Source organism: Falco peregrinus, chromosome 4 (assembly GCF_023634155.1).
Source record: "Falco peregrinus isolate bFalPer1 chromosome 4, bFalPer1.pri, whole genome shotgun sequence".
In the NCBI taxonomy this organism is placed as follows: domain Eukaryota; kingdom Metazoa; phylum Chordata; class Aves; order Falconiformes; family Falconidae; genus Falco; species Falco peregrinus.
This window is the reverse complement of record NC_073724.1, coordinates 30,606,768-30,625,330: the sequence shown is the minus strand read 5'-3', so window position 1 is coordinate 30,625,330 and position 18,563 is coordinate 30,606,768. Positions and strand designations below refer to the sequence as shown.

Below are 18,563 nucleotides of genomic sequence, written 5' to 3'. Positions count from 1 at the left end.
TTTCCGTTCTCGCATTTCAGTACTTGAAGAGAATAGTAGTATTCGAAGCCCATTTTTAAAAAAAAGCCTCTCATTTTGCCCTTGAAATACTTAGCCCTTCTGAAAACACATCCCAACATCCCTCATCTTACAACAAGACAAATCAATGAATAACTGCAAAGAAACAAACAGAAGCGAGAAAGCAGCACACTGTCCCCACATGAAGTAAAAAGAGGATAGTAAGCCTCCCATAATAGGCAATATTTTGAACTAACCCTATTAGTATCTTCTGTACAGTCTTCTCGTGACGAGCCAACAGATCTTGTGAGTGACTTATGCTGCACCTGTGGAGATAACAGTTGCAGGCTGTTTGCTCTGGCTGCCATCCCTTGCCCTATGCTTAAGCCACCCTCTGAGCCCTTTGACCTCACTCTGTCCCGGCTCACATACATAGAGTGTCTATGAGGGCGCTGCTGTGAAGAAAAAGGACTGGTATAACCTAGACCATAGGAAAAAGATTCGTGTGGAGCAGACAGAGAGTGGGAATGGCTTCCATCCATGTGATCTGGCAGTTTTAACTCCTCCATTGTTTTGGAGTGTCTTGTTGATGGTCTTCGGGTGTCCAGGGTACCCTCGCTGCGGTTATTCCTCCCGGATGGACTGAGCAAAGTTCTGTTATCACTGTGTCGGGGAGCAGTTGGACTGGTAGGAGAGTTCAAGTCCATACAGCTGGATGGAAAATACCTACTGCTGTTTGGTTCTGCAGCCTGGGCCCTGGCCTCAGAAAGGTTGCCCACGGATTTCGAGTCTGTCAGAACCCCATGGCTCTTTGACTTTGTCCGATATGAAGGACTCTTAGAAGACTGCGGGATAGTATCAATGTAGCTGTGGCGACTGTGCTTATCGCCGGGTTGCAGCGTCCCAGTTTTGCTTTGAGAAGTTTCCATAAATGAGTGACGGTTCTGCTGAGATCTGGTATTAGACTTCAGGTACTTTGTGCCTGAACCATCAGAACTTTTTGGGTCCACGTTAAAATCAAATTCTGTTTTTCCCTTTGTTTCCTTTGGGCTGAGAAGATGCGGCATGTTATTATTGGCTAGATCCTTGTTGCCAGAGCCAGGTGTGTTGCTTGATTTTTTAGCATGCATTGGACTATGCGCAGTTCCAGGAAGGTTTCCATTTAAAAAGCTTTCATTTGCTGGAAGACCCTCTTCTCTTGGCCCGCCAGCCCCTAACGTCTGTATATCCTTGCTGTTTGATCTGTGGTGTGACTGCAAAGCAGAACTTTTGCTGGCTTGATTTCTACATTAAAATGCATAAAGAAGCATTAATATACCAGATTACATATTCATGTATTAATAACTTCAACAAAAGTATACTCATTTCAGAAAGGAGCTGCCATTTAAACCCACAAAATTTAACTGCAGTAAGATCAAATGCTGCCAACTAGGCATCAGAAGTTCCACTAAAATAACAGATTTGCAAGTGTTAGTACATTGCAGTTTCTTTCTGCTTAAATCCTGATGGACAAACTCAGCTTTGGTTAATAGATTTTGCTAACAAAAAGAAGTGAAGATATAAAATACAAACAGAAACTCCAGCATATATTTACACATTTATGCATGTGAGTAATATAACTGCACATCAATAATGTAACACTACATTATGAAAATTAGCTGTATACCCATTGAACAAACTCTTAAATACACCTGGCATATCAAAGTGAATGCAGAACAACAAAGTATGCCAGCATTGTCACGAAAACCTGATACAATCAATGCTCCAGGCCATCTAATGTATGTCTGACTTGGAGGGGGAGGGGAGGGGGAAAAGAGGTTACTGTGCTGGTAAAGGCATCCAGAGTAAGCCTGAGCCCAGTACAGTGGAGAAAGCCCTGTAAACACCAAACCCCAAACCAGGTCTACCACAGGAACCCCAATTTTTGTGGAACTTGGCACCATCCCAGTTCTGGGCACACTAACTCATCCCCAAAGCTGCATGTGAAATGCTCTGCAACCAGACTGAATTGGTGCAGAGCTACTTGGTGATGTCCTTAACCTCTACTCTACCTTCCAGCTTTCCTGGTTTTAGGATTGCAGGACTGAGATATGAATTGGATTCTACAAACATTCAGTCTGACTTCATTTATTATTTAGCAGGATTTATTATCTCAGGTTTTCTGGCATAAAACCAGTTCTGCTTCTAGGCTTACGCTGTCTTTGCAAACTAACCACAACTAAGCAGTGCTGCAGCTGTACTTGTAAACCTTGATGGACCTAGGCAAGCTATGAGCAAGTTAACTTATCTCTGTATCAAATCTATGATAATGTAACTCAGATACATTACTGAGTGTTAAAGTGAGAGCTCACTGTACAGATGAGTTTGTACCTTTGTTGATGTTGTTGATAATTATAACTGAATGATGCTAGTCATTTTTATACCTAGGATTTTTGTATTAGCTGCTTCCAGTGATCTAATTGTGTTATTATAATTAACTATTACAGTTTCTAGAAATTTAGCAATTTTAATGCCAGTTTAAAATATTTTTTGTTAAAAAGAAGTGTATTTTTAAAAAAACTTATTGATATAAGGAACCTAGTAATTTTAGATCAAGCAGCTAGGCAAGCCTTTTAGATAAGAAGTTTCCCATGGATCTAGGTTCTCCTTTCTGATGCCACATTTCTAATGGTAAAACTTCTAAATAACTATAAGGGCAGCTAAAACTTTTTGGTGTCTATCTCTGAAAAAGTATAGATCATAAATGTCATCATCCCAAATCTTAAAATGAGGAGTAATTTTTTGAATTTCACAGGAAAAGCTAAAGAAAAAACATGGCTGGAATTAAAAGCCACTATCATTCTGCGTACTTCAGAGGGCGACCTTTAGGAGAGCTTTTGTCAGAGGAATACCATGAGGCTTTTTGTACTGAAGTATTTCATCCACCAGTAAACCTGGTTCATTGATGTATTAAAATCAAGTGGGTTCTCGCAAGCTCTGTGTGTCCAGCAAGGAAGTCACTGGGCAAATATGCCCTGCTTTAAGTTCAAGTAGACTAGACTTCACTCGTAACTGCAACTTCAGACAAAACTCTGTTCATTGCCAATTTGGAGCATGATCAATCCATGCAACTTTGGGACATTTAGCTGCTAAAAATCTGGGTGAATTTTGAACTTTCAAACACCAAAACCTTGGACAGGTTGCACATGTACAGTAGTGCCGGCATTCCAAAGAAAACGGCATTCCTTTGGAATCTCAGGCATACTCCAAGCCACAAAATTCCTAATGTTGTTCAAGAAAAAGGTTAACATTTTTTTAAGACTGGTAAGCCAACTCTTTTTTTTTTTTTTTTTTTTGTCAAATGCAGAGATACTTGAACATTGCCTTTGTTTTTTTCTCTTCAAGAAGCATTCACCTGATGCAGAAAGTTACCAAAACTATAACACCATAAAACTGTATCTACTTCCTTCATTTAGTGAGTCAACATGGAGCAGTACATACCTCTCAATGTGCCTAAACTCTCAAATACAACTTCTCTTTTCTTGTAGATGATGATGTATGTAAGCATGATGGCATCATGAGCATTATTCATTGGCAGAGCAAATGTCAGTGATGATGGTGAGATAACTAAGTTTACCTGTTAGATAATGTGTTGCTGTCCACGTGGTAAGGTTTTCTCTTAGCTGACCTCGAAGGTGAGCTTCCGCAGCGATCCAAGAGTCTTTGGGTTTGAAACGAAGGATGGTTCAAACATTGCTCTGTCAAATATCTATCTGCTGGATCTAACTTCAGTAAGTTCTTTTGGAAAACAAATCCCAAAGTTTAAAAGTTAGTATCTGTATTTGCATCAGCAAACAATATAACAAAATAAATATTATTGGGATAGCTTTTTAATCTGTAGAGTTTCTGTGATTAGATCTAACTGCTAGAACAAATATATGTTGCATTAAACTACATGTGATACAAAACAAAGACTTACAAAACCTGTATTCTACTTAAGAGATGGAAGGTCTCAGCCTTGCTTATTATGAAACATATATACTTGCTATATGTATATAATGAATATACATACACATACATAAGTAGTTAAGTATGTGTGCTTAAAATATGTCTAAAATACAAAAATATCTAAATTTTAAAAAATGTTTTATCTATATAACTACACATGCCTAAGATGTAAGTATTTTAAACATTTTCCCAGGATATATATTACAAAAATGTTTTTTAGAATTAAAAATATTAAATTTACCAGTAATAAAATGCTACAACAAAACGGGCTTTATAAATAGAACAAGCACACAAGAACAATCCTATACAAAGAAAGATATTTTAAAGTTAGCATTTTAAAAAATACACAAATAAAAGAGTTCCGTTTTTTTACTGCTAGAGTTCAAGTCCACCTGTAATTTTAAGAAATCATCTAAACTGTTTACAATGCACTCAGAATAACATTTGCCTTATAATTCTGCTAGATCTGCTGCGATTCTAAACAAAGTCACTTTCTGGCATGTAGAAAATATTTAATCACAAAATTGAAAACCAGTAGGTTGGGTATTTTGACAGTTTTGAAAGGTTTCTTGCAGGAACAGGGCAATAAAAAACTTATCTTGGAATATCTGAATACGCATGACTGTCAGCAAAGATAAAAGTATGAATGGCTATTAAGTAAAAAGAATAGCTATTTTTTAGGGTTATATAGGTTGAATAGAGAACAACTCCATGTGTATATATGCACTCTGTGTGTGTATACACATGCATATCTGTGTATGTATTAACATAGTATTCAGCCACTTGACCACAAACTGGTTTTCCCTTCACAGGATCCCTGCACTTCGAATTAGAAAATGCACAGCAAACAAAGCAAGAGGCAAACTACATTCCTACGTAGTTTGGTCATACGGTATGCAGTATCTTCCTTTCTGAAGTGACAAACTGTGTACTGAATGATTAACTTTTTCTTTCCCTCTTTTTTTCTGGTGCTCATCACTATGAGTGGCTCAAATGGCCAAACAAACATGAGAAGGCCACAAGTGATACCCACATTTCCTCCTCAGAAAAGAGGATGTCCAGAGGCTTCCCTCAAGTGCCTGTACACTAAGTTGCGGAGCCTGAACCATGAGCATGGTTAACCAGAAGTCCATAGGGAAGCACAAGGCTGTGAACCTGCCTGGAGTCACGGAGAAGTAGTGGGACAGGGCTCATGGCTGAGGCATGATCATTGATGGGTACAGCTGGCTTCAGAAGGAAGGAGGTGTGGAGGCAAAGGAGTTGGTACTCCATATAATTGAGTTCCTAGATGGTATCAACTGCTAGCATGAAACAGAAGGTCTATCCATTGACAGTCTCTAGGTCAGGATTAGAAGGGAAAGCAACATTTGTGACGTTATGCTGGGGGTTAAACCATGCACTGAAAAGCATGAAGGAGATGAAGATGACAACTCTCTACAAAAACAAGCAGAAGCCTCCTGATCACAGGTCCTCATCCTCACGCCAGACTTCAACTATCCAGACACCCAGCCTGTATAGACAATTCAGGAGATTTCTAGACTATGTTGGTGGCAATTACTAGTGCAGCTGCTGAAGAATCAGCCAAGGGTAGGACTTGACTCGACCTGCTGCTCACCAGCAGTAAAGTACAGGAGAGCCATCTGATTTTTAAAGAAAATTTCTTGAGAGTTCAGGAACAAAGCATCTTACTGTACAAATGACCACAACATTTTGCATAAGGCCAGGCTGGCTAAACAGGGAGTTTCTTAATGAACAAGAATGCAAAATGGGAGTGTGCATGAGCTAGAGTCAAGGACAGGATACAAAGGAGGACTTTAAAAGCACTGCATTAGCACAAAGGTTAGACCACTTTGGAAGGCCAAAGTCCAGCTGGAGCTAAGGCATCTGAAGAACATCAAGGGTAAAAAGAAGGTATTCTACAAGTATTCTAGCAGTAAACAGAAGGTCAGAGAAAATGCATGTCTGCTGCTGAATGGGAGAAGACAACTGAATGACACATGATATGAAAAAGACTGAAATACTCAACATCTTTTTTGCCCAAGACACCACATGCAGAACCAGCTCCCAACTCCGAAATGCGTGCTTACAAAACAGCATGATTTGTGAAGGAGAGGGGAAGAGAGGAGCAACAAAGCCACAGGGCCAAACGGGTGCCTCTTCATTAATTCAGTTCAGAAATGCTCTCTAAATATCAATAACTCACTACTTTAGCTGGCATAAGTTGAAGTGTGGGTTATTCAGCAATCTAGTAACCAGACCTGAGATCCCTGGGAATGCAGATAATGAGGAACACACCAAGCAGGGACATATGCCAGACTGTCCAGTGCCTGGAGAAGAGACAGGCAAACAGCAAAGTATGTGCAGCATTTGCAGCACGCAACTTAACCACAGATCTCTTCTGTTCTCTTCCTGTAGTCTTTTGCTCATTCTTTAACAATGTTCCAATTCCTGAATTATGTAAGTCAAACACAAAATATTTTCTCTACGGAATCTTTGACCTTTTTCACCTTGTAGGGAGAAATACAGACAGAAAGGTTGAAAAGAATTATTTGAAGTGGAATGGAATTATTTGGAAACCTGTGTTTCCCTAAAATTCAAGTGCTATGTTTACAACTTTATAACTTCTAAATCACACCAAAAGAACCCAAAAGACATTGAAATATAACATAAAAATCAGGATAAAATGAAAAACCCTGCCCCAGCACATGTAACAATGGCCTGAAGAATGATCTTGAAACTGCTGTTCTGCAAATTATGCTACTACAGCTTGAGCTACAGCTAACTATGATAACCAGAAAAAGTGTCTGTGAATTAGAAAATAGAAATAGGAATTCTGTGAATAGAAAATATCAAACCAAGCAATTACATGCACCGAGGTACCTAATTTTGTGGACTCCATGAAACCAAGATAAAAGTTATGCTGACTCTCTTCATAATGCAGGGAGATTAAATGGAAGTGATTTGAACCAGTTGCATTTAAGAAGAGCAGAGCAAATGTGGTGAGTTTCTGCTAGCTACATCAACAAAGTAAATAGCAAAGTATAGCCCAAATAAAATGACCTCTGGTTTCCAAGACAACTGGTGCAGATGGACTTGGCACCACACAATTCATGTAGAGTTCATTAACCATATCCACTCTTCATATTTAGTCCCGATCACCTTGAATTCTTAGGTGACATTTCTGTGACTCTAAACCTAATTTTTGACACTATGACTTCTTTTTTCAGCTTACTGTGGACGAAATAATTGGAGGGTTGTACTGCATCTTACCATGGTGATGTTTTTATAGTACAACAAGGACAATAGGTGTTGCACACCCAGGAATAAGGTACAAAAAATGCATAGCACAATGCTTTACAGTGTTTGGCCATTTTGAGGGGAGCCAGCTTCTACTGATCCCCTGTAAGAAACCATCTCAGGACCACATCCCAGTTTGGCCATGGGTAACTAGCTGACTTGTTCCAAAACAGGACTGAAGAGTAACATAATATACACACTGTATAGAGGTGAGTGATAGCAAGCAGATTAAAGGCTTGGGTTAAAAAAATACTATGGTGCATCAACTTTGTCTTTGACAACTGTCCACATCTTCATGTTTATCCAACAACAAATGAAAAACAACTCAGGTTATCTTAATACTCTGTGGATTTATCTAAATTTATTATGGGTTGAGAGCTCATGCTCCATTACAAAGGCAACCTGTGCATCTATCTGAATGTTTGTCAGTGTGAATGCCTATTGCTGCAAATGATGGTGATTCTTTTGTCTGGACTATGTACTGTTTATCAAATTATCAAAATTTGAACAGACTCTCCTGACATTTGCAAAGGGTATTTTCCTGATTTCTAGGAAATATCAATCCTTGCTACAAGCAATGGTGATATCAAAAACATTTCAAAAGGAAGTTCACAAGTACTTTAAGACGTATTATATTAGGAAAAAAAAAAAGTGTCACTTACATTTTTCCTACATATTACAGACAGAAAATAAAATACATTTTCCTACCTTCATAAGATCAAGCAATACACCACTTAAAATTCCCAAGTATCTTCTCTCTAAAGACTGTGGATGATTGACTGCTGGAAACTGTAAAAATAATACAGCACAAATATACTGAGAATGTAAACAAGGTATACATGAATATAATGTTTAAAAAAAAAAATAGGAACTCCATAGTGAATCAAAGCATGTAATTAATGGGAATCATATGCACTGAAAAAGTTACTGGTTTATGAAACATTATAAAACATTATAATGAAACAAATAACTGTTGGTGTATGATTTGCATCCAGTCAACCAGACAAAGTATACTTGATTAGTAGGGCAGTCAAGGAACATCTCTTAAATGAGAAATAATCAACTTAGATCTATAAATGTGTTTGTGGCATTATGACTGACAAGAAGTGGGAGGTTTAAAATAGATTCAGAAATAACAGAAGTAATACATACTTTAGAGAAAGATTAAAAATAGCTTTGAGAGAATTTGAGAGTGCAAACACAGTACTGATGAAATACCAAAGACTGGGTTTCTCACTAAAAATTTTGGAATTGTCTGTCAAAGGTTTAAGGTTAAGGATTACTCTTGTGGTCATGCTGTAGTTAAGAACTGGCAACACCACAAGGCATAGCGCACATGGCTGGAGGGCTTCTTTTGTCAACTGGGGTCTAGACAAAACCTGATGAAGGCAGTATTTTAAACTAGCCCTGTCTAGAAAGAACAGGACAGGCAGGGATGATTTGAAGAAAGAAAAAAAAAAAGCACAGAATTGGGGGTTTTTGCTTGCTTTGTAAACAAGGCAACAGTCGAATAAAATGAAGACAGAATCTTTTCTTTTTATCAAATGAAAGAAAAGTTGCTCAATATTTCATTACTATAATGTAATGTCTAGTACAACCAGTTGAAAAGAAACATAACAAAGAACCATTTCCAGACCATATCATATATTGAATTGACAGAGAACAAACAGATTTCAGTGAGGTAAATTCAAATTTCAAAACTAAACACATACGCCAATGTTTTCAGAATTAGAAAGAAAGGCTGGATTTCCAACAGAGATATAAAAAAACCCTCATGGATCCAACTTATGCCGATTTTAGAGAATTAGAGAAAATTATGTATTTGAATACCAGAGAAGCCTCTGGAAAAAAAAAACACAAAACAAATAAAACAAATGATCAGCTAGCCTATTAGCATTAATTACAGTTTATCCCAATGTACACAACTGAGATCCAGAGACTTTGTTAGCAGTTCCCAGAGTTGTGGAATTTGCCTAATACTATGCAAGTGTTTCAGCTGCAGCCTGGCTTGATCCCACATCCCATGCATTTTCTAAAAAGCCCTCTTAAGCTAAGACATCAAAGAATACTAACAATAGGAAGCATGCAATGTTCTTGTCTACTGGCACATAAAAGCCATCACTGTATGTCCATATGGGCTCCAGTCATACACAAAATATACCCACATAAAATACTCAATTATAGTTAAAAATCACTGCAAATACAAGAAAACAACAAAGTTCAAGTCAGTGATTAAGACAGACAACAGCAACAAAAAAATCAACAAACTTGAAGATAAACATTTTATGTGGAAGTTTGTTATAGTATACAAACATGTGAGAACTAGATGTTTGGTCTAAAGTGTCAATGAGCAGGGAGTCTTAAAGACCTTTATTCCTTTACTTTCACTTGTACATTTTCCAGCTCTCCCTTACCTCTAGGGATTGTTAGTCAGGTGCATATATTTACATGTTCACCCTCAGATTAAACAGTAGCTTCAAACCTATGCTTTAAAGAGCAACCTAGTACAAACACTCATTTCCAAAAATGCATTTTATTTGGAAGCAAAATGCACTGCATATTCACTGTATAGGGGTAAGCGTTCGACCACTACGGATTGTTGCCCATTGTTTGTACTAGCATTACTTTTCATCAATTACACTATGTGAGCTTTGAAGGAAAATGAAAGAACATTAGTTTGAATGTGTTTGTTCCTAAATTGTCTCTGTATTTTTCTTTTTACTGTGCTTTCCTTTGAAGTGCTTTACTAACAATTAAGAATTATTTTAAGTCCAAGTCTACTACGTTGATTTTGGATAGTGACTTAGATGAACCAAGGCTTCTATGTTTCCTCCGCTTTTTGCATAAACCAAATGGCAAAATATTCTTGTCTTCATGTAGAATGACCATAATAAAGAAGATTTTACAACTAGAATGATCAGGGCAACATGAAAATGTGCCAAAGCCATGCAAAACAGTAATAAGAGATGGCTAGTCACTGGAACTGTTCAGATTCTCCAGCTTATTTATAACTTTATTGTAGAACAATATTTGCAGCCCTATATTACCACTTACATTTTCCGTAAAAGCATGAGCCTATTGGTACTTTCTGATCCCATATTATTTTATTTCCTTGGGCCTTCAACATACCATGGATGTTTTCTTCCTTAAAAGGACTGAAAAGAGATCACTAAATACTCCCTAAACCTCAGCAGTGAGGAAAACTGTGTCTATATATATGCATGGAGGAAACTAGAAGGAAGAGATGATAGAAAGTTTGCAAATGTTCATCTGTATACATGTGCATGTGGTGCTGGAATGTTCATATTAGAAATTTTAAAATCCTGTGCTACAACACTGTACTCACAGTTACCGTAATGCAGAAAATCACAAAGCCCAAACATATGGATAAACAATTCTACATCATGGACTAGTTTCTATCTTGTGAATATCCAGAGCCAGATCCAGCTCGTAAATAATATGTTGCATGATCTGCTATGCAACAGATAATCTTCCACTATTAAGCACTATGCTACATTCAGAAAAATGTACTTTTAAGGTTGTCTTATACCACGAAATAATTTTTTCCTATGAATTAACTAATGAATATCACATTCTGAACCAGTATTTTTTGAAGTATTTTTCATGTTTAAGCCATTATTCAGACTGCGCTTCACTATTCAAAAACTACTCTCTATTGGAAGGCATATGTCACTGTCGTCATCATTAGTATTCTGACTTTACAGATGGGGCTACGAAGGCAGCAACATGTCTGAGGCCAAGTAATAAACCAGATCCAGGATAACAGAGACTCAAAACTTTAAACCCATGCTAATTACATTAGGTCCACACTGTCTTTTTCAATTACTGTATTTTAAAGCAACAAAGATACTTCCTTCTCATTCTAAGATATTACAGAGTATTTATCCAAATAAGATTACACTGCACAACTAGAACTGCTGCAAAATAATGTTGAACAGGCAGTGGACTTACTTTGCTTACAACTTTTAAAGCATTGCTTTCCTGATAAGGGGTTATAAATTTTTTAAAACAGAAAATCCCACCCAGCCCATTGTTCTAAATAGGATCAAATACAAATAGGACCTTGCAAGAAATGCTTGTCTAAGCATTTTTTTAAACCCTCCACTGGTGAAGGCTCTACAAACTTCAACAAAATCTCTTATGCGTTGGCTATCCTTGTAGTTAAAATAATTATCCTAACGCTTTAAGACGACTATTTCTTTTCTTACCATCATCAGCTAAACTCAATTTATGGCAACTTTTAACACATTTTAACATAACTAGGACCCCCCTCTTTCCCTTTCTCATTGTCTGAGTTTTCTCTTTTACAGAGTAAAACTCAAATCTCGAGCCTTTAGCACATATCACGTCTCCTAAATCCTCTGTATCTCTCATTATAGGATTTTACACTAACAGTTTCAGACCATTTATCAAGATCACAAATTCACCTTTCTAAGCAATATTCACTAATAAAAAAATGACAATCAAAACTGAACGACAAGGAAACATGAGTACAATCAATGACCAGGTATTGTTAAAGATAACAGAGCTATTATATATTGCTCCTGGGATTTTGCCATATTGCATGTCCCAACTTGAGCAGCTTCTCCACACTAGTAAGTCATTACATGGTATTGGCAAACCCCTGAAAGGAGAACAATGCCGTCAGCAGGAAGAGCTTTTTTACTCACGTGGCCAACACCAACTCCCCAGGAATGCAAGTCAAAAGGCAAAAAGCTCTTCTGCCATGATCTACGAGTCAGATTTTTCTGTAAGAGTAGCCTGAAATGGCAGGCATGAATTTTCCACACCCTGAACTGACAGAGCTATGCCACTAAACTTCACAGTGCAAATCTGGCAGGGCAATGCTAAGCTGGGTATAAATGCTAACCTGCAAGCCAAAAAAGTCAAAGAAATAAAAGAAAATTTTAATCGACTTTTAACAGTAAAACAAACATATTTATAAAACTCAATACTGGTGTAATCAGAATTTTACTTTGAATTATGAAAGCCTTATAATCTAAATATCCTATATTTACACAGAAACACATGCAATAGATAATGTACAATGTAAATGAGAAGAACCTTCACAGCAACAACGACAATCCTGTAAATACTGTGTCAGTAAATAAAATGAAAAAAAAAAGAACAAAGCTTTCTCTTACCCGCAAGCCATGGAAGCGTGGGTTGCTGTAGAAGAGCTTCATCTGCTCAGCTGGCAGTGGGCCTAGCACCTTCTGAATGGTAAAGAGTTGGTCAATCTCACTCTCGCCAGGAAACAAGGGTTGCCCATCACTCAGCTCTCCCAAGATACAGCCTACAGACCACATATCCACAGCCTTCCCGTAAGGGGCTCTGTAAAGTGAACATACAATGTCTTTCACCCATTGACACTGTTTTCTTACTGAGCTGTTTCAATTTATTTGCCATATTTCCTACGGCCCGCTTCCTTAGCACAAAGACAAATAAACTTTGATATTAAAGGAACTACTTCAAATACCAAGCTCACTTTTTCTCCCCTGGATTGTCTGATGTACCGCTGCTGCTGAAAAGCCAGGAGAGGAATTCTCAAGTACCCCCAAGGATCTGGTTACCTTCGTGAAAAATCTTACGTACAAGAATAATCTTTTTGACTGCGAAGCAGTAATCATTCCCAGTTAAACCAGCAATAACTTCCCTTCTCTCTAGGAGTAAATGACTGTGCTCTATTTTTGCATTATATTTGTTTTTTCATTGTGCTTAACATATGAATAGGCATACGGGGTCTGGCCACTGGGAGGACAGAAATCATATGAAATCTTTCTTTCAGTATTCACACAGTGAAATTTTAATTGAAAACAGAATGCCCCTGAAAAATATTCCTTAAAAAACACAGGTGAAGAAGCAACAAAAGCATCACAAAAGCCCCAGGTGGGGTTTTGGGGAGAAATTCTGATGGGTGGCCTCTGTGTTTGCAAGCAATGTTGTGTGGTGGGGAGGATAGCACCTGGTACTTTACTAGTGCCAAAAGAAGATAGGTCAGCAATGGAGCCGTGTAGGGAATTCATCAGAAATAAAACTAGAGTGATATGAGTGTTACACCAGCAAGAGATATACCAGCTTTTCTTGAGACTATATATGAGGGTATTTAATGTAAGAAGAGGCAATATGGATACTCTAGCCGGGAGAGACTACGGGCTTGAGGATGGTTTGTAAGACACATAGGACAGAAAATCGGGATGTAGAGAGCAGAAGTTTTGTATGAAAAGAAGAGAGTGGTAGACCACTGAAACATTCAATCTAAAGGCATGAACACTGAAGGAACACAGAATCCTTTTGGACAGTTTCTGATTTGCACTCTAAGTTTCTGTGCCTCAGCAAGCTTTCTTAGCGGCTCACCTCAACTATGCAACAGTTAATGCACTACACACTTTTGGCTTTTCATTGTTCCTACTGTAGACTGAAGCAACTCTGTATGCCTGCTTGTTGAATTTGTAAAAAATTTTTGTAAACATCCAACTTACTCCAAGAATCTCCTTTAGATGTTTAGATTTTGAGCAGAACAACCAGAAAATTCTTGTGTCAAAGAAAAAGCATATAAAAAGAAGACTGGGATAAAGACTGAACTGAAAACATATTTTGCTGTGTCTCTTCTTTTTGAAACTTGTAATCCAACAACTCAGCCTCTCAAGAAGTTTTTAAGTTACAGCTGGCTTGCCGATTTCTGGAATAAGACAGCACCAGGAACTGCAGGTGAGAAACTGTATCCTAAACCTGTTCCCTTCATCCCTTCCTTACGCTGCTGATTGAAGATGTTTAGAGAGAGAACACCCTCAGACTAAAGACAAAAATATCTGACACTTCCCCATTAACTACTCATGATTAGTTAGAGGACACTTGGCCAGAGGACTCTGTACTCCCTATGATGATTTAGTTAGGTGAAGGTGAGAAAGCATTTCTAGCTGGACTGGCCTGAGTGAAACTATACCCACTGAGATGCCTAGTGCAGGAGTCTGCAGTAGCCAGTAAAGCTACAGTAGGACACCAAAATTTCAGGAACCATTTGCCTTTCAGAATCTGCCATGAGACACTGCAGTCCCTTCATAAACAACCACCACAAAATCAAAGTTTGCCCCATTGGAATAGACTGCTGACAAGAAACCACCAGTGGCAAAGCAGAGCATGCCAAAACTCCCCAAGTACTACTACAATGTCTCTGTGGGTTCATAATTCCCTTACTAATCTCACATAGTGACTGCTCATGGATTTGCTGAGAGACTCAGTGTTCGTCCTTTCTGTGATGCTGCTAGTCCAACCCACCTATTAGGTCATGTCTGAGTGTGAAAAAAGGACGGGTTTTTCTCCACACTGCAAAAGGCAACACAACAAGAACAGACTCCAAAGCCAAGGATCTGCTCTGAAGATACTCTCTGCTGTCCTGGAAAACTGAGGCTCTGTTAGCAAAACAATTTGTTGAGAGTACAACTGAATAAACCTACCTTTTCATTATGACAGAAAAACAAGCACATCTTTTTTTGCAACCCCTTTAATAGGCAGGTTTCTCCACTAGAATGTAAAATGGGGGAAAGGTTGCAGTAGGCTGGGGCATTGGAGAACAAGCTACAGTTACAACTGAGGAATGGGCTAAAACTTCTTTAAGGCAAGGACAGTTATCTTTCCTTGCTCACAAGAATAAAGGAAGCTGAATCACAGTTTAAGAAGTTTCCGCTCTGTAGTCAAACAGAAACAACTCTGAAAATACCCATTTCTTAAGGCAGTGGCATGGTAAACTGCAACTTTTTTGTTTAAAAAGGCATGCTCAGAACTCCTGCTGACTGCTCGGATTGGTCTTGTCAGATCACAACCAGCAAACAACGCAAGAGTGCTGTGGCTGGATAAAGGAAATAACTCCTGTAGGTCAGAGAGACCACAGTTCAGAAGTACTATAGTCTATTCCCACACAAATTAGATTCTCCAAAACATGTTTTCATCTAGTAATTTGGTATGCCTTAAAATCTACTGGCTTTTAGCAATATTTTGTCACCAAAGGCTACAGAGTACTCCACTAACAGTTACCTGAGGCTCTCCAAAGTGAGTAGATTTTGGATGTTCTGTGAATAATTAGGCAGCTATTTCCTTCCTCCCTTGAAATTTAAGTCTTGAACTTTATTGCAAAACAGAGCATTTAAAAAAATTAAAAATAAACCCGTATTCATTAAAATGTATATATTTAATAATCCTGGCAAGGCTCTTGAATATTAGATGCTTATGAAGATTTGATAAATGCAGGGGAAGGGGGAATGGGTAAGATGAGTGTCTGGGAAATAGAATGGGATTGCCAAGAAACATACATCACTTCGTGCCCGAAAAACTTGGCATTAAAAGAATACACCAGCATTCCTTTATGAATGATATGCATTAAATACACATACCCTCTCCCTTCCGCTACAAGCTAATCAAACAAATTTAGTCAATTACAAACAGACATAATTCCTGTTAAATTTCCTTTGGTAATGAAACAGTTTTGAAAACTGCAGGTTAGATTAACGATAAGTCTGTCAAGCTTTCCATGCCTTTCCTCCTAAATCCTCATTACTACTAGAGACAAAAGAGTAAAATGTGTAACTAAAAAGGCCAAACGGATGCTCTCTTTACAAGTCTTTTTTCATACTTATATATATACACACACACACACACACTTTCTTGGAAGTTTAATAATATCTGTTTTCTCCAAAATATGAAAACCTGAGCTTTTACGTTTTTAATGGCAACTTTACATACTATTCTGCACATAATAACACAACTGCCTACCAATCTGGTTAAGAGTAGCACAGCTCTGGGAATACTGGGGTGACTTTACTGACTAATGCTTTACCTATTCAAGAAATGTCTAGTTCATTGTTAATCAAAAGAAACAAAGACTTGTTTCTCAGCAGCGTGAAACATGTTGCTTAAAGAATCTTAGGAATGACCAGTACTTTTTTGATTCACTCTGTGGCTACCAATTTCTTATTTCTAGAATATGTGTATATAAATACATCTATGTTATGCCTACAGAAAATGTGTTCTGTGAGAGTGTTCTTGTGGTTTAGAATAATGCAGTGTTAAAATTGATACAATGGGAAGATCACATATAGTAGATCTCCAGTTATTTTTGTCTCTTCCTTTGCCCTTTTGGGTCCTATGAATTTCTTCATATAGTATCTGAGAATCTGTTTAACCCTGTGAGGTAGTAAAACACTCATTTTAGAGATTAATGAAAAAGTAAAACTAAATTGTCTGGCTCAACCTACTCATGTAAACTACTGCTTTCACAGGTAATGGAACACTGACTTCTCTGCTTTATTGAAATGATTCATACAGCTTCCTTCAAGAAATTCTTCTGGACTAGTACAAAGCTAACACCATCCTTCTGAGCCACTTCAGCAGTGCTGGTACAGGGCAACTGGGAATGAAAACCAAATCACAGTTTTGACCCAAAGAATGAAGACAACTAGGAGCATAGCATGGTGTAAGAGGCACTGCCATGGCTACGTGATGTCCACCACAAGGCTGATGGAACATTTCAGGCCACAGGACTATCATGAAAACCTCTTCTGAAAGGAATTGGGGTGGAGGAGGCAGGAACGTGAAGTGTATCTGTTATAATTCAGCTTCATATTTTAATCACTTAAACACGGTTCACCTCGAGAGAGGTCAACACATCAATGATTCATGCTGACGTACTGGAAATGAACAAAAATCAACGAAAATCTGGAAGCCTCTTGAAATCTTCCCTTTAATCAATCACAGTTCTCCATGGGTCAATCTTACAAAAGGCACTCGAAAAAATGTAAACAGTCAAGATTTATTGTGTCAGTTCTACAAACTGTACTTACCCAAGCAAGAGTTCAGGTGAGCGGTACCATCTGGTAGCCACATATTCTGTGTAGTTAGCATTGCTTCCTTCAGAGAGATTACGAGCAAAGCCTGTCAAAGCAACAGTGTGAAAGATTATACCCTATTTTAAATGCAATATGCATATCACCACTGATTTTTGCAGCAAGAGGTCACACCTATTTATATAGAAGCAAATTGTTTACAATCCCTAGTACAGAATGATGCCTCCAAAAATTGCTTGTCTACTGAAATGCAAGCTTTTATTGATACGACAGTGCAAGTCAGCATGTCTGCTTTAATGACTACTTCACTTGTATACTCTCCTCATTAGTCTACGGGGTTTTGCTATTACTTTTGGACCTTGCCAAAATAAAAAAAGATTGATAAAAGTTACCTGACAGTATATCATGCAATCTATTGAACTACTGCCACTAAGTTTTACAGAGATACTGTTTGCAGAAGAGTCATAACATCAGAAACGTAACACGTGCATGGGGAGCAGACTTCTCCAGTCATTGAGCCCAACTACTACAGTCTTACTGCATTAAATTTTTTAAACTAGCTAAGAAACTATGTATTATTCTCATTTAAGAGCACTCCCTCCCTGACCTGGAAAGGAACAGGGTCATCTCCCTAAAACTACAAAATGCAGGAGTCTCCCAAATATCAGCAAAACTGCTTTATATTTGCATTTGGCTCACTCCATATGTCAGCTTCCCACCTGCTTTAGCATCACATTCATAACAAGGCTCTTAATGAATTAGGATCAGAAACCAAGTCCAAATTAACTTCCTCATCATTTTGTTAAGAATAAATAATAATAAAAAGTATACTTATTTGCAATTATATCAAAACTTAAGTCCTGTCCTAAGGCATAACAATTAACACCACTGACTGAGAGAAGAGTGCATATACTGGAAAACCCAGATGTAGTAATAATTTAATTTTTGTTTTTGTTCTCCTTCATTTACAAAAATTCAGCTGAGCCCCACAGTAATGATGTTACTGGATTCTTCATGTAGAAGTACTCTAGGGCAGATGCTGGCACTGTTTTCAGAAAAAGTAGTGTCTTATTGTTCTCAAACAAATAATTAATAATAAGGCCAGACAGGACAGATGGATCTCGGCAGTAAGACTCCAGATGTGTAGGCTCCTTACTAGAGCTCAAAATTAGATGAGTTTTTGGGACTGAAATGCAGAAGCAACATTATAAAAATGCTTTCTTACTGGGATGTGGCATTAAAACTTGGTCCAAAATTTACTTCAGTGAAATCACTATGAGTCTTTCCATTACTTCATGAATGATGAAGAAAGTATAAGAATTCCAGAGTGTTGCAGAGTTAAGGTATAATTTCATTTTCAGAATCAATAAGTGCTACTTAAGTCCAACAGTAAATTTTCTTCATATCACAGTTCTTATGCAG

General features: G+C 37.8%; 1 protein-coding gene across 5 annotated transcripts in view; it reads right to left on the bottom strand.

Moving 5' to 3' along the window:
• Positions 1-18,563, bottom strand: part of CDKL5 (cyclin dependent kinase like 5) — a 140,631-nt gene that overhangs the window by 27,329 nt on the left and 94,739 nt on the right. For all 5 annotated transcript variants that reach the window (XR_008746839.1, XM_027778961.2, XM_055801953.1 and 2 more), the window contains exons 8-12: positions 17,139-17,229; positions 12,447-12,636; positions 7,990-8,070; positions 3,614-3,774; positions 255-1,281 (exon numbers count right to left, since the gene is read on the bottom strand). Coding sequence is in view for 4 of the 5 variants with exons in the window: in XM_027778961.2 (XP_027634762.1) it covers positions 255-1,281; positions 3,614-3,774; positions 7,990-8,070; positions 12,447-12,636; positions 17,139-17,229 (1,550 nt within the window). In the remaining variant the exon portion in view is untranslated. The remainder of the gene's footprint in view (positions 1-254; positions 1,282-3,613; positions 3,775-7,989; positions 8,071-12,446; positions 12,637-17,138; positions 17,230-18,563) is intronic.